The sequence below is a fragment of the Coccinella septempunctata genome, chromosome 1 (assembly GCF_907165205.1).
Source record: "Coccinella septempunctata chromosome 1, icCocSept1.1, whole genome shotgun sequence".
NCBI lineage: Eukaryota > Metazoa > Arthropoda > Insecta > Coleoptera > Coccinellidae > Coccinella > Coccinella septempunctata.
Genome location: NC_058189.1, coordinates 65080691 through 65093163, shown reverse-complemented (window position 1 = coordinate 65093163; position 12473 = coordinate 65080691). Strand labels below are relative to the sequence as shown.

Genomic DNA, 12473 nt, shown 5'->3' with positions numbered 1-12473 from the left:
GGAAATTTAGCAAGAATATGGCGGCTTAGAAGCACAGATTTCAATGCTATGATCTCTAATTCGGAATGCGGATTGGCTCACGTCACGTCACGTGACCAAATCCGCCATATTCTTGCTATAACGATGAAAAACGAGACCACAATTGTCGCCACTGTCTCCTTAGAGTCACTGTAACTGTCAATACAGAAAAACTGTTTAATAATAGTTTTCTGTTTTATAATAATAAGGGTGAGAAATTCGAATTCTATTCCTTGTATTGAATTTCAATATCGACTTTGTTGAGACCAGAAAACAAACATTCTGAGCGACAAAACAAAAGTATGGTTTTGTTTCGTGCTTTGACTATAGGACACAAGTATATGGTGATCTGCTATATGTCAAAGGTGTTATTTCTGTTCAATACGTTGTTTTGAATTGATAAACTTAGTCGAATTTGTACAATTTATATCAGAAATAAATATGAACCAATATCTAATATACCATCCTAGCATACACATTTCAGTTATTTAGGTACATTTTATTTAAAGAATTTTCAGAACCCAAATTTAAAAAAAACTTCACTGAGGTATACAAGACCTGTATGTTAGCCCGTCAGTATAGTTTCTTTATGATCCCCTTATGATATGCTCTCTTTATGACACAATATACAAAATTGATTAATGAATGGGCAAGTTTCCTAAAACTCCAAAATCGAATTTGAGATCATTTATGGAAAGCCTTTTCTACTAGTTATCCAACACGTAAAAGATTCGCTTCAAAATTCAGACATTTCAGAAATACACCCTTCGAAACTTCGACTATGTGAAAGCTTGTGACGTAAAATGCCTTTATTAAAGTATAGTAATTTTTGTTAATTCGACAACACTGGAACCGATCAAGAAGATATCCACAAATTACAAAAAATTGTTTCTGTAATCTGTGTCTTCTTAAAACCGATGACATTTTGTGTCATTGTGTGTTTTTCTTGTCAAATTTGATTATCAAACTTGATATTTATTACATCTATGGTGATCAGAAAACTTTCATGACCATCACTGACACAAATGGGCGTTGCTGGATTGTAAAAATGACGTAGAATGTTCACAAGAGCACTTCTGAAATCAGAATTTTCCTAATCGAGTACAGACAAAATGCAATATGTTAAAATTCGAAAAAAATATATTTCGAGATATTTGAGTTATAAGGATTTTTATAACATTTATTTTGAAATTTAGGAAAATACCCCATTAACAAAACACTCACAGAAGATTTCATAAAACTTTTTCTTCCCAAACAACAATTTTACAGTCACTTGATACCCAAATCAAAATCAATAAAACCTTTGTATTTCTGAATATATTGAAGGAGTAGCAATTGAGAATCTTTGAATGGACGTATAAAAGTCATAATTTTCCCTAAATAGGCCCTTGTCTTGAGTAAAATGTTTATTGCACATGGTGTAGTCAGTAGTGTTTGTAGGCGTTTACGCTCTGACGCACATGTTACCAGTTTCAATACTCAACATTCCCATTTTCCTTAGTGAGATTCGTTTTATTTGATCCACAGTTCTTCACCATACAATGGTTGTATTCGGGTTCGGCTTTCTGGCAGTCCGAGAATTGTTCTAGGACTGCGCAAAACTGTTGCGCCCTAGTATTAAATCCTCTGCGCAGTTATAGAACCATTCTCGGACTGTCCAAAAGCCGAACCCGAATACAGCTGGGAATTTTTGAACGATATTTTGAGGTTTTCACCAAGAAATTAGACAAAAAGCAACTAGAAAGAACTTGATAAACAAAAGGCGGTACGAGAATCAAAACATTCAAAACTCTTTGATCGAAATGGTCATCTGAAATCACACAAAATTTCATATGTCTCTGAAAAAGTCTTAGGACCTTAAAAAAACATTTGAAACACAGATAGCGCTCAGGTCACTTTAGTCGTACAGTGACTCTAACCTTATCTATCTACTCTATAATCTTTGGAAACTTCCGATGTATCGATCTCAAATTCAGCTGTTCAATATGAAAACCGAAGGAAGGATGTGAAAAAGATGGTGCCCACTTGTAGGCATCATAAAAAAACATAAAGAAACTATACTGACGGGCTAACATACAGCTCTTGTATACCTCTGTAAGTTTTTTTCGAGTGTGATTCTGAAAATTTTGTAAATAATATGTAAAATTCTGAAATGTGTATGCTATGATGGTATATTGAATATTGGTTCATATTATTCAAGTTTATCAATTCAAAACAACGTATTTCACAGAAATAACACCTTTGACGTATAATGTGTCCTATTGTCCTATTCAGAGATCTATGTCGCCACTGTGTTTGATAGAGTCACTGTGTGTTTGATAGTCACCGTTTTCAGCGCCATCTCATTGTCGAATGTGGCAAACAAAGCCCAAAATATAGTCGGTACTTTTTAGTACTACAGATATGAGGGTGTTTCTTATCTTTCTACTCTTTAATCCTTAATTTTATCCTTGACAAAGGTCCGGTCTGTGACCGAAACCTCAGTAATTTGATGTAAAAAGAGCAAAACGAATAAAAACTGTTCAAATACCTGCAGAAAGTTTTCATCATTCTTGAGCATGTATAAAAATGTGAATCATTACCCAATAATGGTTTCTAAATTTCACTATAACCTACTTCAAATATCCAGAAGATGTAAAACAGCATTTGAAAGAGATTACATGTACGATAATGAGAAATCACCATACATTTATTTAATCCTCGCGGGAGTATAAAACGTTTTCGCTTTTCCCCTTTTAAATCCGATAACATCCCGTCCATGTATGTATACAATTCCGTCAACTTCTCTCGTACCTAGTTCCCATGTATCTCCCCCATATTTTTCGCTGCCTCAATCGAAGGGCGCTTTGTCTGTCCAAGTCTTCTTTTAGTTTCAATTATCGAGTGTATTCATCTGATAAAATCTCAGACAGAACGTTCGACGTACAATGGGAATCGAGAGAATTAATGGAGTCTAGTCGAGATGACAATTCGTTGATATAATTCTGTTTATTCACCATCTATTTCTGATTTGATGCTCGTGCTATGGCCGGATTTTATGATCGGGGATTGTAATGGGAATGTTGTTTGCAATGTGAACAATAGGTTTGGGTTTTTTATGGTTCCTATAAAAGAAACTTATTGAAAGAATCTTATTTAGGTAACTACTTGAGGGTTGATTTCAAAAAATCAACCTCATAAAATAGCGAAATTCGTAATTTTCAATGTTCCTAAATTCAGAAACTCCAATTATGTACCTAACTTCACGCCTTACCAGATTAGATCTGTACTTGAGGAAATATTGAAAAATTAATCCATTGAGCGCGAAAACCACCCGACTTTACGTGATCAAACTTCACATTTGAAAATCCTAGACGTCTCGGAATTTTTCTGACATCTTTCAAAAAAGTCAATATAAAAAAGAAACCGGTCTAAATTTCAGTTATTCTTCGAAAAATCCCAAAAATGGCAGGGTATGTTGTCATATTCGATAAATACCTAACGTCGTTTCATTCTTCATCGTTTCTCATTTCAGGTGTTGTAATCCTTACGGATGCTGCGTAACAGACATTCCAATCTTTTGCTGTCCAAACTCCCCCTGTGGACAGCCCTGCTGTCGATACTGCTTTCCTCCCTGTTGTTCAAACCTTCGGCGTTGTGGAAACGTGACTTACAGCAGAAGTACTCCACCTCCGACTTCCTACCCTAGTAGAAGTAATCGTTGTTGAGAAGTCTGTACAAGTTTGAATAATGTGAAAGAGTTGCCAAGGTTGTAATCACGAGTTTATTTATAGATATTCGTTTTATTGCTATTTCGATTTGATCCAGATATAGAAGAACTAAGATATACAGAAATGACATATCTGATAGTAGGATAAAGCTTACTTACATGGAAGAGAAGACTCGAAATTAGAGTCCTTCGAACTGATTTTATCACATCTCTTTCTGATTAACGAAGGCATAATGAAAATACATACATGAAAGTAATTTTGAAATAACTTCTGTGGTTCTATGATTCTATTCAATGCGTTGTGTGCATAAAGGAGCAAGCACTTTCTAATATTTTTCGATGGAAAAATGTCACAGTGGCAAAATATTTCTATGCGGTTCCCCGGCATATTAAATGTTTTCTGTGTTCACTTCACAAATTTCTGACATACTTTATTCGTGCATTATTATTATCCCCAAAATGGCAGTAGGGAAAATCAAAGACCAAATTCAATTTTGGATTATTTTTTCAGATTAGAATTCGTTTTTAAAACATCGATTGGCATCCGTGCCTGCAACAGAATGGCGACAGGAAAAAGTGGTACGGATTCTATGCTCTCGATTTTCCCGAGAAAACGATAAATCATCCTTATTATGAGAAGTGACGGGCCCTTCTGCGAGTTTGGGGTTCTTTGTGCAACGAGAATGTATATGGGTGTCACTTTGAGGTCGTTATGAGGTAATTATCTGTCGCAGATGATGTTATCGAGGACTCGTCGACAGATATCAGAGATGCGTAGCGCGCGACACTCTTTCGGGAAATTTTCGATCGACTGATTAAAGGGGTGATGTTGAGTATTTAGAAGGGAACATTTCGCAGATTTTGTGGTGATACCCAACCACTTAACATTGTTTTGGCGTCAGAAAAGCTGGAAACCACATTTCTGTAAAAGTATTCAGTAAATCTTGGATCAAAAGAAAAGAACGAATTTCTATAACATATATTCAATATTAAAGTAATAAGACAATATAGATTTTTCATTTCTTCGGATTCATACGGCCACAGGTTTCACACTTTTTACAAGAACCAGCAGCCAAAAAATTCAAGCAATCTGCCAAAGGAACCGGACTTCTTTCGTTACTGCCACCAGTGAAATGTCTTCCTTTGACTAACAAAAGTTTTGTTCCTAATATTTTGACACAGAAGAATAAAGCAAATGAACAAGTCAAGAAAGTCAGTAAACCCCTAGTACCAAACAGTGTTAGAAAGAAAAAAGAAGCATCTATCTCATCAAAGAAGGAAGAATCAGATGCCAAATCTAAGCAGAATGAAAGTGATGACAGTGATGTGGAGATGCCAGAAACTTACGATGATGAATTATGGCAAAAAGTATGCGGCAAAAAAGTTGTTAAAAATATAATTGTTGAAGAAGAACCTGTAAGCAAAGAACCTATAATCGATTTGGCTCCAGAGCCAGTTGCCCCATACCAAGGTTTAGATAATGCAGCTTTTAAAGAACTTGTAGGAAAGAGTAGTAGAATGCCACGCAATATAAAACTTATAGATATAAATGAAGATCAATTGGTAGCTGAAAAAGATTTGTGGATGACAAAGTCACTTACTGATCCAGAATACATACCAAAACCATCTGAAGATGATGATTCAATAGATCCTACAAAAAGAAAGAAGCATCATATCACTTATCTGGCTCAAAAAGCAAAAGCTAATGAACAAGAATTACAACAGCAATGGGCTGCAAGTAAACACAACAGAATGCAATCCAGAGCAAAGTATGGTTTTTGATCTTAATACTGTTACGGTTTGGAGAATTTCCAAAGTGAGATTCATTTCTTTGTTGGTATATTCAGATTCGATCGACTGATTAAAGGGGTTATGTTGGGCATTTAGAAGGGAACATTTCGCAGATTTTGTGGTGATACCCTACCACTTAACAGAGTTTTGGCGTCAGAAAAGCTGGAAACTACATTTCTGTAAAAGTATTCATTAAATCTTGGATCGAAAGAAAAGAACGAATTTCTATAACATATATTCAATATCAAAGTAATAAGACAATGTAGATTTTTCATTTCTTCGGATTCATACGGCCACAGGTTTCACACTTTTTACACGGACCGGGATCGTTTGAAGATCCGGCTGTTGTTACAGGAGTAGTAGCAGAAGGCCACAATAAGGACATGGTTTGAAAAGGGGTAAGTTGCGAGGGATTTGAAGAAAAGGGAAAGGCTCCGCTGAAGATAGATGAACAAGGAAGGGGGCGTTGTTGGTAGAGGGAATTTAGAGACTGAGGAATATTCTGTCGAAATCCCTGTCGAAGAAGTTGATTGGACATCACGGCATTTTGGTATACAGTCGTTTGAGGTATTTGTGCTGTACTCAAATTATTATACCAGAAAGGATTCTGCTGAGCCATCAGTTGACAATAGTAACATTTCTGTAGATATTGCTGTTGAAGAGCTTGGTTATATTGTTGCTGCATTGCACATTGTGGATCTTTGCATACGCCACTCTGCATCTCTTTCTCTGCCGCTTTCTGCGCACAGCAAAAGAAGTCTAGGTGGTTTGTAGATGTTGATGTGTTCGTCTTTATATCAGTTGTGGTTGCCGCGTCCAGTCTATGAACACCACCAATTCCACAATACACAGACGCGTTGTTTTTATATGTCGCTGGGCAGAATTCGTTCGTGGTCGTTCTAGGTGTACAATCAGCTGTGGCAGGCCTTGTTCTCCTTGCTTTGCATCTTGGGTCACATCGCCTGGTGACAAATCCTCCTTCTGATCCAGCATATGCACCACCGCCTTCTTTATTCTTCAACTTGTTGAACATATCCTGCGTACTGGGACTCAATAAGGCCAATTTACTCGGCGTCAGCAAGGCTAGTTTACTTGGTGACAACATGCCTATTTTGCTTGGCGTCAGTAAGGCCATTTGGCTTGGTGTCAATTTTCCGGAAAGTTTTTTTCCCTTCTTCTTCTTCTTGCCTTTTTTTAAACATCCTATTTGTACGGGGATGGAGGAAGGGGGTGGTGTGGCGCAGGAATAAGAACAACATGGAGTTCCACTGGGAAAGCATCTACGATAAGATATACAAGCACATGGGACTGGACAGCAACAAGGGGATCCCCACATATCGTGTACTCATGTAATGGGCAAAAACTTGAACATTTTCGTTATGGTCCACAATTCAGTTTACACTGCTGATTTATTCCATAATTTTCTATTTCCAACCTTCAGAAAATGACATATATGTCTTTGTACCTAAATTCATTGACAGTTCTTTCAAAAATCAACTGAGATAATTTTTCTATATTTTACAAGAAGTTCAGCTGGTTGCAATCTGACTCATTAGCCTTAAATCTAGTATTTCATGAGGACCAAAAAAAAATCGTTAAGAGCGTCGAGAAGTGATTAAACTAGGTTATAGTACTGTTTAATCGTTGAAAAAGCTCGATTATGAGAGAAGGAGAACGATTCTGAACCTGATGATTTGAGATTTATACTTTCATCAGTTTCAGTGCTTTTATTAAGCCACTTCTGTGAAAATCAGGTTGAACTGTCAGCTTCCTCATTCTATATTCTTTATAGTTCTATGCTGTCAGCCATAGAATTATGTGGCTGTCAGCAAACATTAATTAGGTTAGAATAACTCTCTTGGCGGCAGATCCATATTCAAATTTTTTCACATAAGACTCTTTATTTTATGGAGGTTCTACTTTGAAATGGAATATCACTAGCTAGAAGTGAATCCTCCATGAATGGCAGATACAGCTGTCGATACATCCAGGTACCGTAAAATCTCTCAGAATCTCATAAATAAATGAAGACATCAGTTCATCTCAAACGTCCCCAGCTGAGCCTTGTTCTTTCTGCAAATTCATAAAAAGTGGGGTATATTTTTCTTCTTATTTCTAAAATGCACCTCGTAGTTAATCCCTCCCTCATCCCCATCCCATTCATCACATCATTTAATTCACCGCCATTCCATATATCGTCGTGTTGTCATAGAAACGGTCCTTTTCCTGCATCCTTTCATGGAAAGCTGTCCCCCAACAACTCTATCTACACACACACACAACCATAAGAAAGACATTAACACGGTGAACAGAGTGGCCTTATGTTGGTTTTGAACTCCCCCAGAATGAATGCCGTGCATGATTGTAGGTTGTCATCGGTAATTTAGGGGTAACTTAACACTTCTCCCTAATGAGACCCGTACCGAATTCGTTGGTTCGTGAATTTACCCCAGAAACTGAGAGGGATTGATATTTGATGCTTTGAACTCGCAACTACGCGTAAATTGCGTTTATTTGTTCATTAAAACCGATAACTATAACTGATATTTGTATACGAATGAGGATGACATTTTTTTTACTGAAACGATCCAAGTCAAGGATGGCTGAGAGAATTAAATGATTTTATTTCCCCTTTCAAATAAGAATAGTAGTTTTTTTTTAACATAAAGCTTATATATAAAGATATACGAGGATATATTGAAAAGTTCTTAGCCTACTATAGAACCAAACAAAATTTCGATGTCAAAATATTTTATTACTCAACATATTCTCCTCTTAATTGGATACATTTATCACAGCAAACCTGCAACGTCTCTAGACCTCAAAAAAAATGTTTCTTCTTCCTCTGCAAAACAGACCTTCATAGCTCTTATTACCTCCTCGTTGGAAGAAAATTTACGACCTTTTAAACTTTTTTTCAATTGAGGAAAGAGATGATAGTCGGATGGAGCCAAATCTGGTGAATAAGGTAGGTATTCTAGTAATTCAAACTCTAAATCACGAATTTTTTGCATGGCAACATGAGATTTCTGTGCAGGGGCGTTGTCCTGCAAAAACAAAACACCTTTGGATAGCGTTCCGCGTCTTTTCTCTCTATTTTTTCCCGTAGAATCAATCATGATTACTCCATGGCAATCCCAACAAACTGAAGCAAGAACTTCTTCAGCAGATTTTTGGACACGAAACTTTTTAGGTCTTGGAGATTGGAGAACTAGAGTGTCGCCATTTCATCGATTGTTGCTTTGTTTCTGGATCGTAGAAAGGTACCCAAGTCTCATCCATAGTAACAATTCGGTTTAAGAAGTCTACATCGTTTTCAAATCGAGCACAGATCGAACGCGATGCTTCTACCCTTGCACGCTTATGGTCAACATCTAAACATTTGGGGATCCATTTTGCAGCAATTTTTCTCATGTCCAAATTAACGTGAACTATATGATGAACTAGTTCGTATGAAATATTCAGTGTTTCAGATATCTGTCTTAGCCCGATTTGACGGTCTGATAAAATCATGTCATGAACTGCATCGATATTTCTTCAATGGAAAATTTATCTCTTTTGAAGCACTCCAATTTTCCATGGTCGCATACGAAGGACATTGGTATTAAGCATATCTTCGTAAATCTGCTTACCTCTTAACCCTTTTAAATACAGGTACCTACTTAATGATGGCTCGTTACTCCAATTTTTCGCTTTTCACAATTTCGGTGGACATCTTTCTTTTAATTTATTGCGTAACTCTGGTTTACTTTTTTGACACTTCTAATGAGTTATTGTTCGTTGCTATGGTAACTCAATATTTTTTCCCATACATGGAACTGGTCTAGGCATTAATACATCCTCGTATATTTATTAGATTATTATAGAGTTATAATCTTTGGAGCAGTTTATGGATTATATATGACACTTGAGGATCTGTAGGTCAAAGATCTAAATGGCTCACAATGGGCCTCATGGCCTCCGTTTAGCCCAACAAAAAGAAATACTGGGCTCTAAAATAATGTCATGAAAGGGTTAATGGAAAGTGCTTTTCACGGGCATCCGTGAACCTACGCCAAATGAAAAAATCAACACGTGTCCCAACACCTGTTTTAATATTAATACAGATTAGGAACAACACAGAAAGAAAACCTCTCGTGCTGCATGTTTCCTTCTTTTCCCCCCAATATATCACGGGGCGATGAAAAAGTTAGTTTGCGTAACACTAATTCCCTCAGGGTAAGATTCCGGCAAAAAGGTGGGTTCTAAACCTCTAGAATTACGTTTGCGTGTTGCTAATCAGGTTGAAAGCCACTTAAAGTATTTGTTTTAATGATTCGAGGACGGGGCAGGGGATCCCCCGAGTAAGAGCCTCATAAAGTGGGCGGCTAAGTAATAAAAGCGATTTTAGAACGACAATCTATATTGATGGATGGCTTCGATAAAATGTCAACTTATACGCTGTCCTGTGCGAGAAATGGATGGATAGTTTGAAATTGTTTGTCGTATCTTTGAAAAGAGAAGGAAGGAAGCGCTTTTTACTATGTTGGCATATCCAGAGACTCTTTCCCTTTCTCTATGGGCATATCTGGTTAAGTGCTACCCATAGACTTATTACCCCGATAATTAATATGTCTATGGTGCTACCAATGCCAATCATTTTTCGATACTTTAAAAAATCGATATTTTTTATGATATTGTGCCTACACACATTTTCAAGTCGACTCGAATTTTTACGAAATATAGGTTTAGTAGGCAAATATCTGTTGATGAATTCAGGTAGTTTCAGAAATATACCAGTAACTAGAAAAATCAAATCGTATTGCCACCATGTTTCGAGAAACGCTATGAAATATTTATCAAGCTTCCTCGGTGTTATTCGAAAAAGTTGTCTTGGCTGTGAGTTTGGAGAAATCAAAATAAAACTTTTTTTCGAATGATTCGATTATCCTCAAGGAGCTTGTATTAAAAATTTGTTTTATCATAGCTAACCACACATTTGGTGGGAGATTTCGGTTATCGGTAATTCATATATGGAATATTAGTTCCCAAAACCAATCGAAAGTTATAACTCGCAAGATCTTGAGTTGAGTTCCGATCGGTCCATATACCGATACTTCCACCAAATATCGATATTTTTTTCACCGTTGCCCATCCCTAATCATAGAAAGAAGTCAAGACTCACAGATGAGCCACAGACTTTATGTACTTCTACTCTGTGCTGCTGTCTAAATAGAGTTCTGTGGTGTAAACTGACAATTAACATTAACCTCACAATAATATTGATATAAATAATAATATTTCTAATTATTTATTGTTCAATCTTGAATAGTTCTATACGAATTATTTCTGTTGAATATTTATACTTTGAATTCTATTGAAATGGCTCTTGTTGCTTATGACTATGGAAGTGATAGTGAAGTAGATGAAGATACAGATCATCAACCTCAACCAGTTACTGAAAATGCTGGTATCAAAAATAGCATACTCAATGGAAAGAGCAGTTGTGAGGAAGGAAGTATTGAAAAACCCTGTGAAAATACAACCGAAATAGGTGAACCAGTATTACCAGGTGAAATATCTGATGATGAAGATGCAGTCTCGCTGCCAAGTCATTCTGTCTCCAATATGTTTGAAAAATTGCCTCAAAAAAAAGAAGTACCGAATGAGAACATAAAACCAGATTTTGAGGATATAGTGGAAGATTTTATACCCAAAGCTGCACCACAAACTAAGGAGAAGGCTAAAGTACGAATTCTTGTACCTTCTCTTTCTGAATTTGATGACATAGACGAGAAAGAACCAGCAGCCAAAAAATTCAAGCAATCTGTCAAAGGAACCGGACTTCTTTCGTTACTGCCACCAGTAAAATGTCTTCCTTTGACTAACAAAAGTTTTGTTCCTAATGTTTTGACACAGAAGAATAAAGCAAATGAACAAGTCAAGAAAGTCAGTAAACCCCTAGTACCAAACAGTGTTAGAAAGAAAAAAGAAGCATCTATCTCATCAAAGAAGGAAGAATCAGATGCCAAATCTAAGCAGAATGAAAGTGATGACAGTGATGTGGAGATGCCAGAAACTTACGATGATGAATTATGGCAAAAAGTATGCGGCAAAAAAGTTGTTAAAAATATAATTGTTGAAGAAGAACCTGTAAGCAAAGAACCTATAATCGATTTGGCTCCAGAGCCAGTTGCCCCATACCAAGGTTTAGATAATGCAGCTTTTAAAGAACTTGTAGGAAAGAGTAGTAGAATGCCACGCAATATAAAACTGATAGATATAAATGAAGATCAATTGGTAGCTGAAAAAGATTTGTGGATGACAAAGTCACTTACTGATCCAGAATACATACCAAAACCATCTGAAGATGACGATTCAATAGATCCTACAAAAAGAAAGAAGCATCATATCACTTATCTGGCTCAAAAAGCAAAAGCTAATGAACAAGAATTACAACAGCAATGGGCTGCAAGTAAACACAACAGAATGCAATCCAGAGCAAAGTATGGTTTTTGATCTTAATACTGTTACGGTTGGGAGAATTTCCAAAGTGAGATTCATTTCTTTGTTGGTATATTCAGATAAGATAAACAAATTAGTGAGGTTAATTGTACACTGAAAATATGTTGTCTTATAAACAACATGAGTTTATACTGTAAATAGCATAAAATGTATAATTTTTTTCAATAAAGTTTTATTATTTATAGTGACCAATAAATATTTTGTGAAGTATAAGATGAATTCGAAGAAATATTTTGCATAGACTTTGTAAAACAATTATTCTGCTCCAAAGTAGGAAAAAATTGCATGGGATAAAAATCTGGAGCTATTTTGCTCATAGTTATATATGTTTATACATTAAACTGGAAGTTTTTTGACGAATGATTTGAAAAAAATATTTTAATATACACAACCTGAACGTAGCTGTTTGATCATAGAAATATATGGAAAAACACAGATGGCATGCCCTGAC

At 36.1% G+C, this 12473-nt stretch overlaps 3 protein-coding genes across 4 annotated transcripts in view; 2 read left to right on the top strand and 1 right to left on the bottom strand.

Moving 5' to 3' along the window:
* LOC123308947 (hemicentin-1) overlaps positions 1-12473 on the bottom strand; it is a 325793-nt gene that overhangs the window by 307730 nt on the left and 5590 nt on the right. Inside the window, exon 1 of one of the 2 annotated variants that reach the window (XM_044891790.1) lies at positions 3496-3627. The exons of the other annotated variant lie outside the window; for it this stretch is intronic. The gene's annotated coding sequence lies outside the window, so the exon portion shown is untranslated. Of the gene's footprint in view, positions 1-3495; positions 3628-12473 lie in introns of those variants that run through there. 2 annotated transcript variants of the gene reach the window in all.
* Positions 4187-5522, top strand: LOC123307586. Its single transcript, XM_044889959.1, has 2 exons — positions 4187-4192; positions 4772-5522. The coding sequence occupies exons 1-2, from the start codon at positions 4187-4189 to the stop codon at positions 5507-5509; spliced, it is 744 nt and encodes a 247-aa protein (XP_044745894.1). The 3' UTR covers positions 5510-5522.
* LOC123309013 lies at positions 10737-12204 on the top strand. The gene has a single exon (XM_044891857.1). It carries the CDS (start codon positions 10880-10882, stop codon positions 12014-12016), a length of 1137 nt encoding a protein of 378 aa, XP_044747792.1. The 5' UTR covers positions 10737-10879; the 3' UTR covers positions 12017-12204.